Source organism: Artemia franciscana, chromosome 3 (assembly GCF_032884065.1).
Source record: "Artemia franciscana chromosome 3, ASM3288406v1, whole genome shotgun sequence".
Lineage (NCBI taxonomy): Eukaryota > Metazoa > Arthropoda > Branchiopoda > Anostraca > Artemiidae > Artemia > Artemia franciscana.
The window spans coordinates 44,757,387-44,782,285 of NC_088865.1; the positions used below are offsets into that span (position 1 = coordinate 44,757,387).

Below are 24,899 nucleotides of genomic sequence, written 5' to 3' on the forward strand. Positions count from 1 at the left end.
AAAAGGAGCATTTAATTCAAGAGGGACTGGCCAAATATTACATATTTAGAATATAAGAAATGAAATAATCAGAAAATTCGAAAAGCTTTCACCTCAACATGTACTAAAAATAAAATTAAAACAAAAAAACATTTTCTATTTCCCTTTAACCTGGACAAGTCAAGGACAGGACAAGTCAGGACTTAAATTTAAATTTAAGATTTAAATTTAATCAAGACTTAATTTTCAAGACTTAAATTTTAATCAAGATTTAAATTTAAGCGCCGGAGAGTTATGATTGTAACTCTCATAACTCTTATGATGTAACTATTATGATGTAACTATTCAGGTTACAAACTTTTAACAACTTTTTATGTAATGAGCATTTCAATTTTGCATTTTTAGCCTTGATCTATTGCATTTAGATGAGTAAAAAACATATATTTTTTTAATATCTTTATTTTACTGTCTTTGGGAAATATTGTAACCAATTTCCACTCTACAAGCATAAAAGTAACGACTTTTTCCTCAAACACTTTATTCAGACACTACGCACACATCTCCTTCAAGTTATTAATAGTCATAGAACCCAAGGCAGTCTTATGTAAAGACAACATAAGCTCTTAGTACCGTTATACCAGTATTTGATCGTATTTGACCTTCTTCACACGCTAAATTAAACTTACAAAGTTAAATAAAGCACTTAAGAAGAAGCAAATTTAATTTAAAGTGTTCTGGGAGCTACTCAATTTTCCCACCAAGGTTAGATAACTAAATTTTAAAAATAACCAGGCAATTCCTATATATTTTTATGATCATTCCCCTGTTTGGATCCAGTGTTCACTTTCATTTATGGAGATATAGCTTTCATTTATATCACTTTCATTTATGGAGATATTTATGGAGATATTTATGGAGATATAGCTATATCAGAACAAGCCATCAAAATTCTAGCTACGAGCGGACAAAAAATTTCAGTGCCACTCGCAAAAAAAAAAAATTATCTACCATAAGTGAAAATACTAGAGCAAAAATGTAGTCCTATTTTCATATACCACCAGTAATAATTAACTACTTTTTTTTTGTAGACGAAAATCTTGAAAAAAAAGAATTTCAAACCTTATTTTATTCTTCTGTTAAATAAAAGATACGTAATATACACCCTTTGGTATAAGGAATGACAGTATGTACTAGTGCAATTGTTAGTTGGCCTTAAATCAACGCGCAAGACTGTTTCGTTATCACTGGCGTCAATTTACGAACATTTAGGGCGGAAGAGGGGCAAAATTTAATTTTTCAATATCTAGGGAGGGGACTTGTCATTTTTTTCAATGAGAATACCAATAAAATAAGGTTTGTGCAATGAAAATTACCCTTTCACCGGTATTTTTCCAAATCTAAAGGGGTGGAAAAAAATCTAGAGGGGCACCGACCCCCTCCCCCCCATATTGACCCCACTGTTCATTAATATACTTTTAATGAACATAAAAATGCAATACCCAGAGCAAATGCTTCAGAGGAAAAGGATGTTCAGGGCCGTAGATTAAAGATAAGAATGACTGGTAACGCTATATGACAGATGAATCAGAGTAAAAGCGAGGGCAACTAATTTAAACTATACAACTTGTCAAGAGGTTTTTTAAATACTTTTTGCATTAAAGGGTCGTCTTAAAGGGAGCTATTATATCATCTAATTCATACCCTAAAATTCATCATATCCGTCAACACATCGCCAAGATAGCATTTTTCTTCAGCGCAAGCTCCCTGTTACAAAAAAGTTAGATATTGTTATGCATATCAATGGTTATAATAAAACCCTCATGCAGTTAAATGCCTCAGCCATATAACTTTTCCTGTCTGTTACTGATGTTACTTTAAAACTATATCTGTTATCGTTAAAATTTATAATTTTTTTGCAGCATTATCATATAGGTAGTATCCTTTGAAAATCCCCTGAAATACTTACTTTGAAGGTGTAGTGGTCTCTGGTAATTAATTGACTGTTAATGTTTTAACTTTTAGAGACACAAAACATTTTCGAAAGTTGAACAATTTATTTCGCTTATTTATTTTCACGATTCAACGTGGCAATGCTGACGAAAATGTAGCATAGATCTAAAAACTTCGTGACTTCGAAACAACCAAAAGAAAGATCTTAGAAAATGACTGTTTTCAGGTAAAATAGACCTAAGACGGGTCTGAATGGTAGAAAATATTTACATTTTAAGATCCTTGGTAATTTAAAGAAAAGATGATTAAAGGTAATTTAAGGAAATGGTAGTTTATCTGGCTTTCAATGAACATTATCATATCATAATTTGTTTATTGGCCTCATATTTATACCAGCTTCAGTGTTAGGTTGGATGTAAAAGAAACATCGAAAGAATAACAAACTTCATCTAAAGGACAGAAGTATGCTTTGGATATATATATTCTAAGTTTTTTTTTTTAATATAACTAGCCATTCAACGCAATTTTCCCGTCATTTTCGCATTAACCAAGAAAGGACCAGGGTTGCTAACATTAAAGATCCATCATTAGGTTCAGCGGTGATTTTTCTCTAATGGCCTTTTTCTCTGCAACACATTCTGGATATTTTAGGATATCTTTACTGTTCCACTCTTTAGATGGAGTTTCATAAGCAGTGCAATAGCACAACCTAAGTAAAGAGCGAAGTGGGCAAAATGTATTATTGGTGGCCGGCGTTTACCCCCCCCCCCCCTGAAAATACCTCCCAAGGAAAATACTACAACTAAAAACTACTAACAACGCACCGCAGCACCAAGCCACATGAGGCCAATACAGCTAAGCACGCTTCTCCTCCATAACAAACTATTCAAAGCCTCCCTCTTTACACCCTCACAGAGAGTTCCCATTTCCCTTAAATCTTTCTTTATGACTTCCTACCACCCCAACCGTAGACGACCTGCTTTCCCTCTAGCCTTTGACGGTTGGCCAAAAAGGACAATCTTCGGCAATCTGTCATCCTTCACCCGCAGAACGTGTCCAAGCCATCTCAACCTTTCTCTCGTTATAGCCCTAGAAAGTGAAATAGAACCGCATTTTTCATACCGTCTACGGTTTTAAATACGTTCAGTCAGCCAGGTACTCAGGAAAATCCGTAGGCAATTTCTCTGGAAAACATCTAGCACATCTTCATCCATTTATCGGAGCGCATATGCTTCAGAACCATATTTGACCACTATCATCCCTGTAGCTTCCAATATTCTGATCTTGATTTACAGACTTATCTACCTATTCTTCCAAACTTTTTTCAACTATGAAAAAATACCCTGAGCCTTGGCTATTCAAGTTTTAACATCTTTACTGTTCCTTTACTGTCTTTACTAAAAATACTACCAAGGTAAGTGAAACTGCCCACCTGATCAATCTTTTCGTTACCCAATGTAATCTTTTCATCTTCATTTTCATAATAACAGGGTAGACCAGAAATATTCCCAGAAATCATAAGGGGAGTAGGTACCAATTTTACAATTTTGATACGTTTTTAAGGTTTCTTCCTTCTCCGGAAAAACGCACACCCCCCAAAAAAAATCCTCGTTACGGCTATGAGGATTATGCGTCAATTTCTACCTCATCCACCCCTTGTCTCTCTTTTAGAACTAATCATGAATTTATCTGAGGGCTCAATGAGAGCTGGAATGTTTTGGCATTAAAATGCACACTTTGAAGTATCTCCATCCCTCCATAACTACAAAGTAATCGAACTGTAGAAGTTTAAGTGCCTTTTTAAATTTCGTAATTTGTTCGTTACTTACAGATAGCATTTGTTATTGAGAAACATACGGACGGTTTTCGCGGGCTAGTTTTCTGCAGGGGAGGGACTGTCTGTGGGAATTTTTAGCTATGAGAAAATTTTTGGGAATAATTTCCTTTCAGTGGTGATCAAATTATCTGGCAAGTTGATGTTCGTTCTGAGTTTGACTAGGTTATCTATTGTAATTTGGGTTCGTTTTGGGTTTCATTTATTTATTAATGATGATCTGTGGCAGTTTTACACTTGGAAGATAATTGACCAATTTGAGGAGGTATATATCTAAATTAAACAGTATTATGAATGTCCAGATTTTCAAAAGGGCGTATGTTACTAAAAACTGTTGAAAAACCTTCTCCTAAAAACAGATAGCAAGTCAAATTATGCATTCTTATAAAAAAAATTAAAATGTTCTTTTCTTTTTCCACGAAAAAGACTATATTACTAAATAACAAACAGAATTAATTTAAAAAAGTTTTTCCGAAAAAAGCTTTTCAAGGAAAAGTAAATAGCTACACTAAACCAAAAATGAACAGAAAAAAAAACACTTTTTAAATGTTTTAACTTTAATAAATCGAAAATTTAAAACACTTAAAGGAATAAATATCAGTGTATGTATATTAAATTTTCAATCAACATTCATTTGTTTTTTGTTTTTGTTTTTTCAGTAAAGTGCAAATTATGTTCTGGTCTTTTGCAAAAAAAACCTTGAAGATCTTCAATTTTTCAATTTCATTTTTTTTTTCTTTGCAAGTGCCCACCAAATTTAAAAATAAAGAACATTTGTTGAAAGTGAGCGAAAAAGTTATACCGACAGGGAGATCGAGAAAGTGCAACTTTCCCGATTACTCTAACAGATCCTATAAAAATGTAGGTTAATCCTAACATTTTCTTTACAAATAGGAATTGGAAGAAAGTGTATGTATCATGGAATAGCCAAAACTATATGCTAAGTTCTAATTTGTTTAAAATTAAAATTATAGCACTGCTAAGCATTAATCTGTTTAAAATTAAAACTATTCAACCCTTTAAATTATTAGTTGTTGACTATCTTCAATTTTTGAAAGTCCAATTATCCTATTTTGCCGTATTTATTCAGTCCAAACATATTTTCCAAGAATATCCCTTTTATTGCTTAAACTATGTCGGATAAAGTACAAAAAAGAAATTTATTGCTTTAGTTCAGAAACCACTAAAAGAAATGAAGACACATTCTTCATTCTTTATGACACATTCAAATGTAATAAAGACAGGTTGAAATCACCCTTGTTTCACTCTTGGATAGTTAGGCTAGCGGTAGATACAAGATAAAGAATTAGACTAACACATGGAGAATAAATATGAACTATTGTGTAATGGAAAGGTTAAGACATGTCTTTAAGTACATTATTTGCAGGTTTCTGCAATATTTTTGAACTTTTAAGCACGCAAACCATCATCGAATTTACCGAATTAGTTTCTGCACATTGTGATTTCATGGTTCGGTTTGGAAACACTGGTAAAACTGTTCGGTAATGGAAAGGTTAAGACATGTCTTTAAGTACATTATTTGCAGGTTTCTGCAATATTTTTGAACTTTTAAGCACGCAAACCATCATCGAATTTACCGAATTAGTTTCTGCACATTGTGATTTCATGGTTCGGTTTGGAAACACTGGTAAAACTGCTGCGCACGCAAACTGATTTTTAGGATTTTACAATAACGAAAAGAAAAAACGATAGAAAATCCTGTTTTCAGGAATGAATAGATTTAATATGGAGACAGGTGGCATACAAATGTTCTCATTTTGATGTCACTGGTATTTCGACAATGTCTTGATTCCCTAAAGCAAACACATCTTCAAAGAAAATTAAACCTTCTAAAGTTGTTGACTGTCGTAAATTTTTAGCTCATTTTTCGTTGATTATTGATCCACGTTTCTTTTTCTTTGGTTTGTCACGCTAAATTACTACCAAAAGCTGCATAACAGAATATGGAGGTATTTTCATTAGAAATTGTATTGCTGACTCTTCCCAATTTTCTAGGATACATATTATGGTGCAAGTTTCAAAATAACCAAACAAAACACTCAGATGATCTATAAAGAATATCGAAGATTAAAATCAAAGAATAATAAGTAAGAAACAGTTTCCAAAAACAATTTCTTTTTATTATGGGAAAAGGGCTACTAAAGTGTAAACCTATGGAAATGATATTCGCTTTTGTCAGGTTTCCCGGGGTCTTTCATAAGTAGACCCATTATTTTTGTTGCTGCTACTGTTAGTATGTGATATTAGAAGGGTGAACTGCCTCCTCACTCAAAAGCTAGCAAGTGTCGTTAGATACACAATAGGACAAAAACAAAGGACTCGCACTCATTCCCTGTTACCTTATGTATGCGATTAAGCTTCTTAAAGTATTTGCAATTTCGAGGATTTGAATGTACATAACCATGATATGGACATGTTTCCTTATCAAATAGGTCTATATTGTCCTCCTCAGATGAAAAGTCGAGGTCCGAAGAATTCAAAGACCACTAAAGATGGTAAAATTAAATTATCAAATTTTGATTGAACTTTTCAACATTATCACTAACAAACACTCTAAAAAAGTTATGCGTATAAATAACTCTGATGAGCTGACTTTACGCACTAACAGACCAAAAAATACATCATCAAAGGTAAAAAAGAAGAAAAAAAGCTCCTTTTCACTAGTATGGGAAACAAAATTCGCAGCTGACTCTTTACCCAACATGCATTTGATATATATTCCCACTAGCTCACCGAGAAAATCAGCACAATGCAGTACGACGCACACAGAGGGCCGTCCTGGAAATGTGATGTTCTCTGCCATAAAAGATTTACTTAAGCTCACAAACAACAAATGTCACACTGCCTGCGCGAATAAAAAGGTATACAGGAATGGGATTTTTTTTAATTCATTAAGTGTATTCACCCAATTCTATGTATAAAGGCATATTAATGTTGAAATTCACTTGTTTCAACTGTTTCACGGACAGCTTGTCCAATTTCCAGACCATAATCAATTACATGTGTCTGACTAGAAAGAAATAAACGGTTTGATCTTCAACTAGTTTGATTACTCAGAGCAGAACAAACGGGTTATCCATTTTCAGAAATCATGTCTACCAAGCTGAGCACGCCATGAGTGGCAGAAAATATTCAATTCGAGGGATAATAACACACAGTGTGGCATAAGTTTGCCCTGCATGGCACAACAAGCTGCACAATGACATGAACACCAGGTGGCGGAGAGCGGGCAGCCCCTCTAAACCAGATCAAAAGATATAGAATTTGTACTAGAACTCGAGACCTTAGTGAAGGTCTTTTCTTATGTAGTTGTGTATGTTTTCCCCAGTTTCATTGGACCCTGCACAATGCTGTACAATGACATGAATACCAGGTGGCGGAGAGTGGGCAGCCCCTATAAACCAAATAAAAAGATATGGAATTTGTCCTTGAACTCAAGACCTTAGTGAAGGTCTTTTTGTGTAGTTGTGTATATTTTCCCCGGTTTCGTTGGACCCTGCACAATGCTGTACAATGACAAGAACACCAGGTGGCGGAGAGTGGGCAGCCCCTCTAAACCAAATCAAAAGATATACTGAATTTGTACTAGAACTCAGGACCTTAGCGAAAGTCTTCTTGTGTAGTTATGTACGTTTTCCCCAGTTTTGCTTGACCCTACCTATATAGTTACTTCCACAATTGTATGGTTAAGGAGATGCATCTCACAGAAGCAATTGATGAAAGGAAAAACTTTTAAATTTTGGCGTAATTTGTGGAATACGAGGGAGGTAAACTATTTTTGAAGGATTTTTCGAAGAAAAATTATGAATTGTAGTACAATTTTTGTTAAAAATTTGACCAGTTACATTATTTAGTGTCTGGTTTGGAACAACCAGGTCAGCTGCCCAGTTTCCATTGCATTATTTTTTTTTTCCGGAAAAACCCATAGTAAAAAAAGAGTGATGCACGAGAAATTGAAAGATATTGCAAATATACCATTCAGGGAAGGCAGTTAACCATTAAGGTGGGGGTAAAATAAAATTGCAGAAGCAGCAGGAAAAAACTTGCACTATGAAAAATCTAATGAGTAGGCTATAGCCTATATATCCTGTGCTATTTATTTATCCATTGGAAGGGATGGGGAGGGGTAAACTGAACGGAGCACATTTGAAAATGACATACGTAATTCAGAATGTTTTGAGGTAACATTTAGGCACACTTAGCATTTTAAGACACATTTAGGAATGACAGAAGTATTTTAGAATGTTTTAATGTAGTTTCCAGAATTTTATAGTGTTTCCTTGTCGAGAAGCAAACTAGAAATATTTGCTAGTTCTTTTCGATTATCTAAGAGCGAAATTACCCTATTCCGTAAGAAACACAAATTTCGTTCTATCCAGTTCTGTTTGACCCTCGGTTACTTAGCAACATGAAACTCTGTTTTTATCTTGATCAAAACGTCAGTCATTTTTCTGAGAACCAGAGCAGCCTACGAGCTAAATAGTCCCAGTCCTTGTTTTCTTTATTATTAACAGCAGAGGGAAAAAGTCAATTTTCCTGAATTTATATTAACTGGACAATAAAAAGTTCGATCGGTTTGTGCTGGTAAATAGTTAAAATTGAAGGAGATCTTCAATTTACCAGTTATTGTTGCGTATTTCACAAATGATAAAAGTGCGAGATTTCGAATTATCGCCAGTCCTGACGTACCGAATTCACATTTCTAGTAGGAACAAAATTCATCAAATTATTAAAAACTAGTCGTTAAGTTATAAAAAAGTATAAAGCAAGCCAACGTCAACAATGACAAAATAATACAACACGAAAATATGTAGAGTCTATATATGCAAGAAAAATACTTCAAAAACAATAAGAATCAAACAGTTCGTGATAACGAACTGTAGTAAGGAGCGACCCAGCTCAATAGTAACCAAAACTCTAAAAAATAGAATTTTGATACCAATATGTACATTAAAAGAATCGCATTTTAATGCTGATTTTAAATATATAAGTTTCATCAAGTTTAGTCTTACCCATCAAAAGTTACAAGCCTGAGAAAATTTGCCTTATTTTAGAAAATAGGGGGAAACACCCCCTAAAAGTCATAGAATCTTAACGAAAATCACACCATCAGATTCAGCGTATCCGAGAACCCTATTGTAGAAGTTCCAAGCTCCTATCTACAAAAATGTGGAATTTTGTATTTTTTGCCAGAAGGCAGATCACGGATGTGTGTTTATTTGTTTGTTTGTTCGTTTTTTGTTGTTGTTTTTTTTATTGTTTTTTCCCCCAGGGTGATCGTATCGACCCAGTGGTCCTAGAATGTTGCGAGAGGGCTCGTTCTAACGGAAATGACAAGTTCTAGTGCCCTTTTTAAGTGACCACAAAATTTAGAGGGCACCTAGACCCCCTCCCGCGCTAATTATTTTCCCGAAGTCAACGGATCAAAATTCTGAGATAGCCATTTCATGAGCCATTTTATGAGATAAGTTTTTTGCTGTTTTAAAAAGTAGAGTTGAGAGAAAGAGTCAAACTTTAGCGTAAAGAGCGGGACGTTGATGAGGAAGCAGCCCCTTTCATATACGAAGTAATTTCTGTTCGTTTTAAGTTTTAATGTCGCTCTTTACTTTCAGTTAAAAATACTTGTTTTTTTTATTTAATATGTAAAAAAAAGCCAAAAAACGCGCAGTATAGAAGGAAGACAAAAATGAAAAACTGTGATTGAGGGTAACTAGTTCTTTAGCAATGTAGCGAATAAAAATCTTTCCGTATTTTGATCTAAAGCAACGAATGGTGGATAATACAGACAAAGGCTAGCAAACACTACGAGAGCAGATAATTTTCACAAAACACGGTTGCAATATTTATTGTGATTTACGATTTGGTTTTACATCCAAGTCGATCTCTTTCCATTTATTCTCAAAAGGCTGGACAGACGTAGCGACTAGTCCCCGAAGCTGCGCCGAAAACCAGCAGCACGCCACAAAAATATTTCAGTACGCCACTGCGCCACCAACACGGTCGTCGGTGGCGCACCGCCGAATATTTATAGCGCAGAATAGTTTTCTGATATTACTATGAAAATATAAGACAAAATCTACTATTAAATGGCACTTGCAAAATTTTGGATTTAACTCAAAATCTTTTTGAATTTACTTGTCTACTATGATATTGTTTCTGTCTTGTTCACTATAATATAATTTCTAATTAAAACTAGCCGAGTTTTCTAATTAAAACTAAAACGAGTTTCAACTAGCCCTGATTTTCCTCGAATATGTTTTTTATAAATGTTCCCTTCTTTTGATTGAACAAATATATGTAAGTCTTAACCAAACTTCTAAGTTAACAAGTCTTCAACCTGCGGGCTCTTTCCATAGCTAATCCACTATTCAATGCGACTTGCAAAAATTTTAGATTCCCCTCAGAATGTTTTCGAATTAACTTGTCTACTATGAACTTGCTTCTGTCTTGTTCACTATAATATAATTTCTATTTATAAATGAGTTTCAACTAGCCCTGATTTTCCTCGAGTATGTTCCTTATAAAAGTTTCTCTTTTTTGCTGAACAGATATATTTAAAATATTCACCAAACTTCTAAAATCACAAACTTTCAACCTGCCAGCCCATACTGTAGCTAACATCGGCTAACGGGCTAAGACGGACTTATTTGAAAACTTCCATTTCTTTACTCCTACATCAGAGGATTTAATCGTGAAACAATGAGAAACAATAGTCAATGTAGCGTAGACAGATGTTGGGAGGTATGAACCTCCTGATGTTGACTGAATGTTGTTGAATGTTGATTAATAACTGATTATCTAAGTTCTAATATTGTTCCCTATTTTCATGCATTTTTTTCATATATATTTGATTACCAGTCATTTTCATAATCATATTAATTTTAATCCGCCCTTAGCTTTTATAATTATTGTATTTGCAATGCTCAAAAACTGAAAGAAAACCTAAAAAAAAAACTATCCTCTTTATATTTTTTTAAAACTCCCCCATTTTGCATACAAGTCCAGTGGTCATTGTCTGTCATGAGTCAACCTACAAATCTTGATCACCACCATTGCAATTCTAGCAGGCTTTTCCAGTAGGCAAAGCAAAATAGGATCTTATTAAAATAAACAGATTTACATAAAAGCCGCTTAATAGCATAATGTAATTATAATCTTTTACTTCGATATAAAAATACTTTATAATAATTGGGGAATAAAAGTCTATTTTGCAGCCTAATCACACGCATAGTCCAAATATATTCTTCCAGCTGAAGAGACACAAGAAGTTAAATCATCTCTCCAAATTGATAGGAAGAACCGTTGACGAGAACTTCGTCCTAAAAACTACAAATTCGAGTTTCCGAAGCCCCTCCCCCTACGAAAGGAGATCCACCGACTTGCTCAACTTTTCCAATACTTGCGTGCAATAATGCAATGGCGGACAACTGTCTCTCCACTGTGGTTGCAATGCGTAACATAATATTTAGAGGCCAATGTGTCACCCTGCAGCAATGTGACTTTTAAAACAAGGAAGATATTCATATAGCTTTTCAAAAGTCCCAAGCCAAATAGATATCGCCTAATTTTCTGCCGAAGTAAGGTAAAATCCTGGTGTCACAGGGGGTTCAAATCCTGGTGTCACTGGTTGCTTAGTTAGGAAGGGGGGTCAGTGGCGTGATTCTGTTGCTTAGCCAGATTCGAACCAAATCTAAATGGGTACCTGGAAAAATCTGGGGAAAGTAACGAGGAAGGGTGTGCGAAAGGGAATGATGGCTGGCCTCCATCCCCCATTAAAGTTCTTGGCTGAGGAGCCACGAAACAAGGATCACAACCGCCATTTAGAACTGTAAACTCCAATGCCGTGCTCTTTACCTGCACCTTTAATTTTCATTGCGGTACTATTTAAGAAAAAAAGATATAGTGGACATAAATATTGCTTTTCTGAGTATTGTAATGAAGGGAAGAGACACAAAAAAATGGCAAAATAGGTATAGGGTAGTCAAAGAAGTGGAATGTAGATTGCACGACCAAAAAATCCAAACATAGTATAAGAAATATACATCAAATTCTTCTGAGGTTTCTTGCACAAGATATGGTGCAAATAAATTTGTTTTAACTTAATTTTTAGAATCTAAATTAAATTAAATTTTAGTTCTCGATTTTATCAGTTTAATTCAATTTTCAGGCAGTTTAAGGTCTTACTGTTGATCATTTGATTAAAAGAATGCGTGGGAGAAGTTGATATTGATGTCTCGTCCTTATTTTATCTGAGGTTTGGACATGGTAGTGGAGTTGAGAAAGAACTGGGGATCTCAAGAACTCTTGCTCTGAAGGAATTCCGAAAATAACTGATGCCAATTTAGTTTTCAAAACTTGAAAAAAAAAAAAACCTAAAAACTAAAAACAGAACAAACGCTGATCAGGACTGCAGGCCGCCAAAAGTTTTTGGCGCGCCAACTGCACACCACCACTGAGCATCATTGCGTTCACCACCACCAAATTTTATTTCAGCACGGCTTCAGGGACTAGTCACTCCTTCCAAGCCAATATCTGCCATATTTATTCAATGCGGATGTGTTTTATGCTAGCTTTGGAATCGAAGTTCTTTCTTGATTAACATTTTACATTGACATTGATATTTTAGCATTTTTTCATGCTAAATTATTTAAGTTTGAGAGTTTGAATCATTCCACGCTAATAATTTCACAATGGGTTTCTCAAATAATAAAGAGATTTAAACCTATTCAGTCTTACTTAAAATGCTGTTTGATGGCCTGATCAATACTAAGCGAATCGTCCCTGGACCCCCGCCCTCCGTAGAAAATTCCTCCTACATACAAAGCTGAGGAGCCAAAGAGAAAACAAAAATAATGGAGAAAAGAAAGAATTTCGAAATTTGCTACCTATTTTTTTAAAATATGGAGTAACGTAGGATACCCAACAGCATTAAGTTGTATTTTTTTATTTTAGTTCTTTTTTCGTGTTTTTTTTTTTGGGGGGGGGGGGGGTTCAGTTATATATAGCAGCGTAGGATAAAGGTTGAAGAAAATGATTTGAAAACGAGCCGGAGCTAAGAAATACGATTAGTTACTTCCCGTGGACATGGTCTGGTACTGACCAGAGCCTGGGCAATCGATATTACCTGTGCAATTACTTTATTTTTCGTTCTTCAATGACTGAGCATCATCTTAATCCATTGATTTTACGTCATTTACTTCCATCAGCCAATTTGCCCTGACGCAAAAATCGAACCAGTAAAACAGTGGTACAAAGCGCCACTATTCTACTGATTCAAATTTTTATCTGACAAGCTGAAAACATTGCGAGAGGAACTTACCCCTTCCCCCCAAGCAAGACATCTCTGCCAACAACTACAGAAGATGATACTAGTTCGCCCCCTGGGATCGAGAATGTGTCTTTAAGGGGCATTTTTTCCCACTTTTATTTAGATAACAAGGAAGTAAAACTCCAAGTCGGAACCAAGCAAATTTCAAATTGACAAAGCTCACTATTGCAAATAAGTTTAATAGTAAGTTTAATTAAATTTTTGAAATTTAAGAATCGAAATAGTAGGTTTAATTAAATTTTTAAGTTTAATTTAAATAGTAAGTTTAATTAAATTTTTGAAATTTAAGAATCGAAATAGTAAGTTTAATTGAATTTTTAAGTTTAATTTAAATAGTAAGTTTAATTAAATTTTTGAAATTTAAGAATCGAAATAGTAAGTTTAATTAAATTTTTAAGTTTAATTTAAATAGTAAGTTTAATTAAATTTTTGAAATTTAAGAATCGAAATAGTACGTTTAATTAAATTTTTAAGTTTAATTTAAATAGTAAATTTAATTAAATTTTTGAAATTTAAGAATCGAAATAGTAAGTTTAATTAAATTTTTAAGTTTAATTTAAATAGTAAGTTTAATTAAATTTTTGAAATTTAAGAATCGAAATAGTAAGTTTAATTAAATTTTTAAGTTTAATTTAAATAGTAAGTTTAATTAAATTTTTGAAATTTAAGAATCGAAATAGTAAGTTTAATTAAATTTTTAAGTTTAATTTAAATAGTAAGTTTAATTAAATTTTTGAAATTTAAGAATCGAAATAGTAAGTTTAATTGAATTTTTAAGTTTAATTTAAATAGTAAGTTTAATTAAATTTTTGAAATTTAAGAATCGAAATAGTAAGTTTAATTAAATTTTTAAGTTTAATTTAAATAGTAAGTTTAATTAAATTTTTGAAATTTAAGAATCGAAATAGTAAGTTTAATTGAATTTTTAAGTTTAATTTAAATAGTAAGTTTAATTAAATTTTTGAAATTTAAGAATCGAAATAGTAAGTTTAATTAAATTTTTAAGTTTAATTTAAATAGTAAGTTTAATTAAATTTTTGAAATTTAAGAATCGAAATAGTAAGTTTAATTAAATTTTTAAGTTTAATTTAAATAGTAAGTTTAATTAAATTTTTGAAATTTAAGAATCGAAATAGTACGTTTAATTAAATTTTTAAGTTTAATTTAAATAGTAAATTTAATTAAATTTTTGAAATTTAAGAATCGAAATAGTAAGTTTAATTAAATTTTTAAGTTTAATTTAAATAGTAAGTTTAATTAAATTTTTGAAATTTAAGAATCGAAATAGTAAGTTTAATTAAATTTTTAAGTTTAATTTAAATAGTAAGTTTAATTAAATTTTTGAAATTTAAGAATCGAAATAGTAAGTTTAATTAAATTTTTAAGTTTAATTTAAATAGTAAGTTTAATTAAATTTTTGAAATTTAAGAATCGAAATAGTAAGTTTAATTAAATTTTTAAGTTTAATTTAAATAGTAAGTTTAATTAAATTTTTGAAATTTAAGAATCGAAATAGTAAGTTTAATTAAATTTTTAAGTTTAATTTAAATAGTAAGTTTAATTAAATTTTTGAAATTTAAGAATCGAAATAGTAAGTTTAATTAAATTTTTAAGTTTAATTTAAATAGTAAGTTTAATTAAATTTTTGAAATTTAAGAATCGAAATAGTAAGTTTAATTAAATTTTTAAGTTTAATTTAAATAGTAAGTTTAATTAAATTTTTGAAATTTAAGAATCGAAATAGTACGTTTAATTAAATTTTTAAGTTTAATTTAAATAGTAAATTTAATTAAATTTTTGAAATTTAAGAATCGAAATAGTAAGTTTAATTAAATTTTTAAGTTTAATTTAAATAGTAAGTTTAATTAAATTTTTGAAATTTAAGAATCGAAATAGTAAGTTTAATTAAATTTTTAAGTTTAATTTAAATAGTAAGTTTAATTAAATTTTTGAAATTTAAGAATCGAAATAGTAAGTTTAATTAAATTTTTAAGTTTAATTTAAATAGTAAGTTTAATTAAATTTTTGAAATTTAAGAATCGAAATAGTAAGTTTAATTAAATTTTTAAGTTTAATTTAAATAGTAAGTTTAATTAAATTTTTGAAATTTAAGAATCGAAATAGTAAGTTTAATTAAATTTTTAAGTTTAATTTAAATAGTAAGTTTAATTAAATTTTTGAAATTTAAGAATCGAAATAGTAAGTTTAATTAAATTTTTAAGTTTAATTTAAATAGTAAATTTAATTAAATTTTTGCAATAGTTTAAGTAAGGAAAGTTTTCAAAGAGTCATCAAGCCCTGTTCACAAAAAGTGCTGTGTCTCGTCCATCAGAAGGTTTTCCGGTCTGAAGTACCTTTACTTGTATGGACTATGTTACTTCTCAGGAATGAATTCACAACCGAGCGGCATTACTTCCTCCACAGCAAGAAAGCACAATATATGTTTTTTTTTACCTTTTAAATTGATTGCCATCTCATAATTTTTAATCAATGGCAACTTGGTCCTCCATGAGGTAAAATCATAGTTTGGTACCAAAAAATTGCTGAAAACGCCACTTTCCCGTCGAACAATATTTTTGGCCATTATAAAAGGGCTCAAATTTCTGATCAGATGATCCTTCCCTTGATCTTCTAGGATTATCAGTTAAATGCGATAATTCCAGAAAAAAATATAATAAAAACGAATCCGTGATGTTTGTTCTAGAAAAAAAAAGTAAAATTCTACATATTTGATGATAAGAGCTTGAAACCTCAACAGTGGTGTTCTTTAATATGCTGAACCTAATGGTGTGGTTATTATCAGATCACTTACCTCTTTGGGTGTGTTTTCCCCATTTTTAGAAAATCACACAAATTTTCTCAGGCTTGTGGTGTTTGATGAGTTAAATTAAACTTAATGAACTTAATTGTTGTCCAAACTTCCTTTTTTAGAGTTTTGGTTAGTATTGGCCCGAGTCACTCCTTACATACGGTTCTTTACCATGAACTATTTGTTCCTACTACATGCTTTTGGGGTATAAGTAAGACATACTAGAATCCGCTCTTCTGTTGATTCTTTTTTTCATTTCCATTTGACTGCTCAATTCTACATGTGGGGGTGGGGGAATTGTCGGGAAAGAGAGAATTTCCTAGAGGGAATTTATCCACTGAGAAGGATTCTCCGGTGGGGAATATGCCAGAACTCAGCTTGGACAAACGAATTTTAGTTCTTTGAGCTTGCATGATTTACAAATTTAAAATATCTGAAATAACGACCCAAAAATTCATGTGGAAAATTCAGTTCATCCTTCGCATGAGTATATTTTTCACACACAGGAAGAAAACAATACTTTCTCTCTAGCATTCAACTCTAGAAAGAATACGAGAAACGGAAGAAAAGAGACTAACCGGTTCATCACTTTGAGCAATTTTTCGTCTTGGTCTTCTCTCTTCAATTGCGTTAATGGATGTTGTTGAACCGCGGTCTGGATTATCCCGTGAGCTTGCTCGCATTCTTACTGATCCTGCGCGCTGATGTGAAGAAACCCCGACATCAGAGGGAGTTCTTGGCCTTCCACTATCATTTACAGACTGATAAATAGTTTCTGATGCAGCAGATCTACAAAAATGAAAACTGGAATTTTTAAACACATCATATTGTACACCAACGGCGCCATGACGTAGCACACTGGGAGGAAAGCTTTAAAGTCTTTACTACTTAGTCCTACTTATATTTCCTGGAATAATTCATTTTAGGGTATAATTCAGCAAAAGGGGAGGAGATCCATATTTGAGAACTGTACTAAAAATTTGTTAAATCAAAAATTATATCTGAATTTATGTTGGTAAACAACATGTGCCATGTGATATAAGATAAATGAAACAACAAACTACATGTGACAGGCATATTTGGCAAATAGACAGCAAACAGGCCTGATGTCACTTTTAGCTCAATCCAAGTGACCATCTGAAGGCAATGGGTTTTTCAAGTTTGACACACGTTTCTCTTTACTATATTAGGCACCCATTACCGCCAACAACAACTGTGTATGCAGATATTTTTTATAAAAACTTCTTGAATTTTTAGAGTATATATAATTGTATAAGTTTCCACTTAGCCAATTCCAACAGTCAGGTTTCACATTCACTGTCCTCGTTATTTTAGGGTTTTTTTTTTGTCAAATTGTAGACTAGAAAAATATTTTCTTATGAACTTTATTCATTTTTCTAAACGATTTTTTTTTCTTTATGGCGCTCCTGAACCTTGTTTATTCATATTCAGGGACACTCTTATACCAAACCATACTAGTCAAAGTATTCATTTTATCGATTTCGAACAACTTTTTTCTTTGTATCGCTCCTTGATCTAATTTCTCAGAGTCGGAAAAACACCCACTACGTAGCTATAAAACTGCTGCTTGTTTAAATTTTCAACTTCATTCTTTACTTTGAGCAGATATTTTTTTTAAGTAATCCACCCTTGTTTTAATATAAAAAACACGAAAACGGGGGTCCATTACTCTTTCTAAAATGTTCCACATTAATATTTATACAAATGTACCACCATCCAAACCTTGTCGTCAAATAAATACGTGAACATAGTTAATGGAAAAATTGTAAAAAAGTACTATGTTTCCTGTTTCACCACGTTTGCTCAGGACAACTTTTTCACCAGATAGTTTAGGCTCTTTTACTTCCTAAATTCTATAAGTTCAGTTCAGTTTACTTTATTTACAAGTCAAATACATATAACTAATATGCAAGTACCCACCCAAAGAAAGATACAAAAAAGCACTTGCGACTGGGCGGGTACATAAAACTCATTATGAACTCATTTTCTAACTAATAATTCACTACAAACGAAACAACAAAACAAATAACAAAAAAAAAATAACTAATAACAAAAAAAAACAATAACTAATAACAACCAATCTCTCATCAACTCATCAATAATAATAACCAATCTCATAATAACAAACAGAAAAGAGAGAAAAAAGAAGAATAAATAGATAAATAAAAGAGCTATGAGCCTTCGCCTACCAAATACTTTTTCAATTTATTTTTAAATAATCCCATGTGCTCAGCCGCCCGAATGCTCTCTGAACAGAGTTCTAAACATTAGGCCACCAAAATATAGTAGGGAAGCCGGCCCTGGTTCCACTTCTGTGCGGGACGACGAGATCACTAGTGTGACGCGTTTCATAATGATGCAAAGACCTATTTTCACTAAAGTAATCACGAAAAACCTCTGGACTTACATTATTCCAACATTAATAAGGAAAGATTCCAACTTGGTACTCCCGTAGCTGTCTCAAATTCAGCACTTGCAACTTTTTGAAGCAAGCCATGGTGTTGTGTTCACCTTCAATATACCCACCAATAACACGCATTGTTTTATTTTGAAGAATCTGAAGACGTTTAAAATTCACATAAAAATTGCTTTTCCATAACATGCAGCCATACGAAATATATGGATGAATCAGAGCGTGGTATAAAAGCAATAAAACTCTCGGAGGTAAAAAATTTTAAAACACTGAATTGCTCGAAGGCCACGGGCAATATTTGTTGTAACAACATCACTGTGGCGTTTCCACAAAAGATTACAATCAATTTAAAAACCTAAATAATGGATTTCCTCAACCTGAACTATATGCTTACTATCAAACAGAATTCTTTATTATCAAACAGAATTCAGTTCAAGATATGCTTTTCTTGTTTTAAAACTTTCAAAAGTGGACATGAATACACTTTTTTTTTTTTTTTTTTTTTTTTTTTTTTTTTTTTTTTTTTTTTTTTTTTTTTTTTTTTTTTTTGCAAACAGGACAGAAATGAAATCACTGAAATACAAAAAATCATTGAAGACAAGAAATTTGTTCATTAACAATATGAAAAAAAGTTATAAAAAAAAAAATAAGACAAAAATCATCGAAAAAGAAAATAAGTACTTTTTATAATAATATTCGTGCTGCAGATAGATAGGTCAAATCGGTTGTAGTTTAGTCATAGAAGTTACTAGGGGGATCAGCTCTAGGAATCATTTAACTGTACTAATTTTTGAATTTCAATATTTAAATCCAAACTCCAATTTAGTTCCAAATTCCCTTATTTATAATTGAAACGCCTAAGCGCTGATAACGTCCTATTCCTTGCGTTTTGGATTAACATATTAACACATAAATGTAGAACTGCCTCTATGTACCATACCATGCTGCTTCTCGCTACTTTCATTTTACTAAATATTTCTTTTAACCAGTTCCAGAAAATAAATAGACATAAATGTACTGAGGATTATTGCTGTTATTAGTAGCATTTAACGTAAGACTAACGCTACTCGTGTGACATTTATCTCTGCATCAGCATGCTGTATGAAATGTCTGCTACAAGCAGGATAAAGTGGAATCCAAACGACGTTTCTCGCAATTTAGAATTTTTATGCTCACAACAGTACCAACATATACTCTTTATCTATTGATATCAGTTTTAAAATGCAGTCTGGGAGACCATGCTTTGCTCGATGATTGGCATCCCTGGCAAGTTTTAATTAAGATAAGGTTTCGACGGCAATGCTGCCAATAATTGTCCAAATTTCTGGATATTCTTAATTAAGCAATGCTCAAGGAGAAGTTAATAAATCACGCATTTTTTCGAATACTTTAAATTAAAAATACTGTAGTTACTTCAAATGTGAGTAAAATTTTCAGGGGGCTCACCATGGGGAGAATTTTTCAGCAGGGGTGGGGGGAATTTCGTCTGCCGAGTTTTTTATTGGACAACATCCTTTTTTTAAATGAAAAAAAAACCAAAGCACACTTTTTGTGCGCATGCGGCACTTTTTGTCTGATATATGAAGAAAACGAGACCATATAAAAATTAGCTTTTATGAGTCCTTAAACAGCTCTCTATGATGTTCCAGTGCCTCAATAGTGACGAAGAAAAATAAGGGGACATATCACTGCTGCCAGTGTAAAAAAAAATGATTTTTTTCTTGTTGTTCACTGAGAGGGGTTGCAATTTTCCTGTTTAAAGTTTCAACAATGGCAATTTAAAAGGTGTACTTTTTGATTTGCTAACACGTCAGTTTCAAAGCACATGCAACTGAATGATGTGATACACGGGGCTATTGGAGTATAGTATAGTTGAGCAGGGAGATTTAGTCTCCTGTGATGGGCGTGGGAGCTGAAGGAAGTGGAAGAGGGATATGCACTTTAATATTAGCGGTAAAGCTGGCAAAAAAAGCCGAGCTTATTAAACTCACCATTATCCAGCCGAAAGCTTGTTTACAGTACACTACTGTCGTCTGCAGCAACTCATTGCTAACAGCCTTAGCAAAAGTTCAGTCCACTGCTTAATTTATGTTTGTTTGATTCGTGTGCATTGTTTATTTATGTATTCTGTAATGCTTTTGAATTTAACAGAGTAACATCTTTGCTAAATAATAACTTTTCTTTGTTATTGCTTGAAGAAAAATGTCCTATTGAAGACTTAAGAAAGGAACGGGATATCTTAGCTTTTTAACCATTTTGACATCCCTCCCCCTCCCATCAGGTGGAAGAACACATGCACATGTCGTCCCCAGGATTGGGATAGCTGTAAATACATAGACATACCACTGGTGCCCAAAGAAAACAGTGATTTTTCTTGTTGTTCAATGAGGGGGTTGTAATTTTTCTGTATAAGATTTTAACAATGGCAATTTGAAGGATGTACTTTTTGATTTGCAGAGATTTCATTTTCAAATCATTTATAACTGAATGACGGAATGGGGCTGTTGAAATAGTGGCTGTGCAACTGAATTGCTTACAGCCTTAAAAAAAAGCTGAGTCCACTACTAAATTAATGTTTGATGCGTGTTTAATTATGTTTAATTATGTTGATGTTGTTTGATACGTGTGCATTGTTTGTTTATATATTCTGTAATGTTTTTGAATTTGAGCGAGTAATGTCTTTTCTAAATAGCAACTTTTCTTTAAAAATGTCAAATTGAAGACTTACGAAAGGAGTGGGCTATCTTTACTCTTTAACCGCTTGGTATATCCTCCCCCTCCTGATGAGGTGGTAGAGCGCATGAGCATGCGATCCCAGGGAAGAGACAGCTGGGCTCCTACATACTCTGTAAATTATTAATTCAGAATAAACGCGTCTGTAAGCTCAGCAAAGTAAGATGGCCAAACTTTAGGTTCCTTAATCAGTTCCATAAAAACCAGCCTCGTCCAGATCTCAACTTTGATGTGTTTTATAACGTTGTTGTAAATGTAATACGTATCAATTTTATTTTTCTATAACAGGCTGATAAAACCAATAAAGGGCAGTGCTTCTAACTTTCTTTCTTTGGCTCAGAACCAACTTTTATGATTCCCATCTACGTCTCCTTATACGAACACAATAATATATAGCAAAGAAAACCTTAACTTTGACCTTCTTGCCCCCCACCAATAAAAATGCTGGAGTTACAGCCCTGCACCAAACCATGCTAGTCAAAAGCCTTCATTTTATTAATTTCAACCTTTTTTTTAATTTCTCTTATACCACCATACTAGTCAAAAGTATTTCTTTTATTGATTTCAAATTTCAATTTTTTATGGTATATATACTTGTGTAAGTTTATACTGAACCAATTCCAACAATCAAATTTCACTCTCAGTGCCTTTGGTTTTTTATTTTTTTTTGCGGGGGGGGGGGGTCACATTGCAGACTAGAAGGATATTTTCCTACAAAGTTTATTCACATATTATTATCTCTCACCGAAACTTTCTAAAAAAGATTGGCCAATGTCAAAACATGCCCTGAACAACCACTCATTACATGTTTTATCTCTTATTACTTAGATAATAAAAACTAGGCAAAAAACTTAGAATTGAAATTTTTTCTTGCTTACAGGTCTAATTATGATGCTACTGGCAATTTATTTACAATTGCTTCAAGTCTATAAGCTCAATTAATTATAATCTTTCAAGTTGGGGAAGCTGAGATTTTAGGAAAGGTATCGTTTCCGTAGACTGTAAAAATAAATAAAAACGCTAAAGTGTACCTTAGGGATACAGTTATACAGGAAGTGACTGAAAAAAAAAATGAGGTTGTCCAATGTGTTGTTCTTTATTTTAGGCTACTAAGTTTATTAAAGCTTTATTTTAAGTCTAAAATACCTTTTTGTGAATCATTCTATAAATAATTTGTGTTTGTGCAAATCTGTAATACTTTTATAAATGTGTGTTTCTGTAACTGATGGAGCTCTTCCCTACTAATATATAACAAACAGGATAAAAATCTTGTGCTTTTTCTTGACTGGAACTTCGTAAAGAGCAAACCAGTTTTTGAAGCTATCACTATTTAATAGGACTAGTGTCAGAGTCTCTAATCTCAGACTAGAGACTAAGGGGTTTCGACGATAATGATTCAAATGGTGCATTTTTAATTGTGATCCGCTGCCATTTTCGAGGATTAATACAGAAGTGACTCAAAAAATGCAGTTTTTAGTCACAAATTGTATGTTAAAATAGCATTATCAAGATGAAATTGTGAAAACCACGCACATGTAAGTATTGGCTTTCAACTACACCTCTCTACGATGCTCCAGTGCCTACGAGGAAAAGGAACAACCGATCCATGACTCACAGGCTAAAAATGCACTGATAAATAAAAAGTTAAAAGTGCACTTTTTACGTTTAGATCCCTCGTCTCTCCCATAAAGTTTATCTAGTGTGTATTTATGAGTTAAATAAAAGTTTTTATTTAAAGATAAGAGTGTCAGAATTTAAAAATCTAGGAACTCCAAATACGGACGATATTTTTAAGTTATTAGTACTTATTCCCATAAAGAAAGAAAATGCAAAGACAAGGAAAATGAGAATGGTGACAAACCTTAAAGACTTCCTAAGTTCGGGCTCAACTTTCCTGGGACTATACTCAGAGAAAAACATGGTTGACTCTTCTTCGACTTTTTTCCCTTTACGAACGACTACATGCTGGCGACTATGCACATAATTTGGTTCTAGAAAAAAATTTTGATTGTATGAAAAGAGAATTGTGATTTTTTTTTTTTTTACACTTCCGATTTTAGATGTTTTTCATTTATTACAGTCAAAACAAATCAACCGGTTTGGTATCATTTTTTAAACAAAAGGAAGCCAAACCCAATAAAAAAAACATTTTTGAAGTAAGAAATACCTTTCGTTCCTTTACGATTTTTTGAAGTTATTAGTACTTATTTTCATAAAGAAAGAAATCTTCTTTGTTGAAATTCGAAGATTTGAAATCTTCGTTACATTTTTGGTATCTTCAGCGAAACTCAGAATGAAATAGCAATTCGTTTCAATTAAAATATTTGTTTATATTTCTAAACGTTAATACTTGACTTAGGTGTCCTGCCGGGCGCTGCTCGTCGTAAAGAGTGGCGTCTGCCTTCTCCATCCACTTCGACCGACTGCAAGGGTTTACGTTTTGCTTGGTATTATGTTCACCATCGCTAGAAACTCGGATAAGCTGTCGGAACATCGTTTCTTCGGTCGGTCGCATGGTCACTTCCAACCGGCTTTAATAGGGCCAAAGTCGAAAATTGTCTTTGCGGGTAGGTGCAGGTGCATTCGGAGTAGTGTCCAAATTATCGTAAGGTACGCTCGGCTGCTTGGGTAGAAAACCGGGACCACTTCGTGAGATGCAGTAGCTTCTCTGGAAACCCATCGATAGCCTTTAGGGTTGCGGCTGATGCTTGCCATGTCTCAACTCCATAAAACACCACAGAACCGACGAGAGCGTTAAAAATTCGCATTTTAGTTGAGTGACTAATATCAAATTCCGCCAAAGGTGACAGTTCACCCTGCCCATAGCAGAAGACGCTTTGTATAGCCTTACTTGCAACTCGGGGAGAAACGAGTCATTTGAAAAGGTTATGGATCCCAGGTAGGTAAACCTTGGGACAACTTCTATGCAAGTTGTTCTGCCCATGCTGACTGGAGAATTGACAGCAGGAGAAGACAGATCTATGGCATTTAATTTGTTTGATTCCAGTTCATCTGCAGTTCCACATTTTCGGCCTCTTCTTGTAAGATTTGAAGCGCTTCCATTAACTCATCCATGGAGTCTGCTATGATCCCTCCCGCCTTTGCTGAGCGTGGGAATACCCACCCCTCCTCCTGAGTCTTTTGATTTCCCTTTGATATCAGAGTCCCAGGTGTTTTTCAAATTAAAAAGGCTTAAAAGAACAAGCATTACCCCTGTAGATATTCCCATTGATCTCATCAAAGCTTTTCCAGATTACCTTAGTGGCCCCCTAACACTCCTTTTTAATCAGGTGACAAAAACAGGTGAATATCCATCAATTTGGAAAAATGGGTTCATTACACCAATACCAAAAAAAGATGCGCCCAATGATTTTTCGGGTGTCCGACCGATCACTATGACACCCATTTTTAGCAAAGTGTATGAAAGTTTTGTTGCAGCATGGCTGAAAGACCGTATTCTAGACAAAATTGATCCAAGGCAGTTTGGAAATATGCCAAACACATCTACATCTCATTACTTAGTAAGTATAATTGACAGTATTTTGCAAAAACTCGATGAACCAGATTCTTGGATTAATCTTATTGCAATAGATCTAAGAAAAGCTTTTGATTTAATTTGCCACAAAATTCTTGTAAAAAAACTTCTTGGACTAGGTGTAGATTCATTCCTTGTACGTTTAATTGCTAGTTTTCTTTCTGGTAGATGTCAACGGACAAAATATAAGTCCACCTACTCCGACCCACTGCCCATTTTTTGTGGAGTTCCCCAAGGTACCCTCTTGGGACCACTTTTGTTTCTTGTCATAATAAA

The 24,899-nt window shown here is 33.1% G+C and overlaps 1 protein-coding gene across 3 annotated transcripts in view; it reads right to left on the reverse strand.

Moving 5' to 3' along the window:
- Window positions 1–24,899, reverse strand: part of LOC136025309 (uncharacterized protein T19C3.4-like) — a 77,309-nt gene that overhangs the window by 15,682 nt on the left and 36,728 nt on the right. For 2 of the 3 annotated variants that reach the window (XM_065701209.1, XM_065701211.1), the window contains exons 6-8: window positions 22,950–23,079; window positions 16,500–16,710; window positions 6,124–6,270 (exon numbers count right to left, since the gene is read on the reverse strand). In XM_065701209.1, coding sequence (XP_065557281.1) covers window positions 6,124–6,270; window positions 16,500–16,710; window positions 22,950–23,079 — 488 coding nt within the window. The remainder of the gene's footprint in view (window positions 1–6,123; window positions 6,271–16,499; window positions 16,711–22,949; window positions 23,080–24,899) is intronic. The other variant, XM_065701212.1, reaches the window with a different exon arrangement.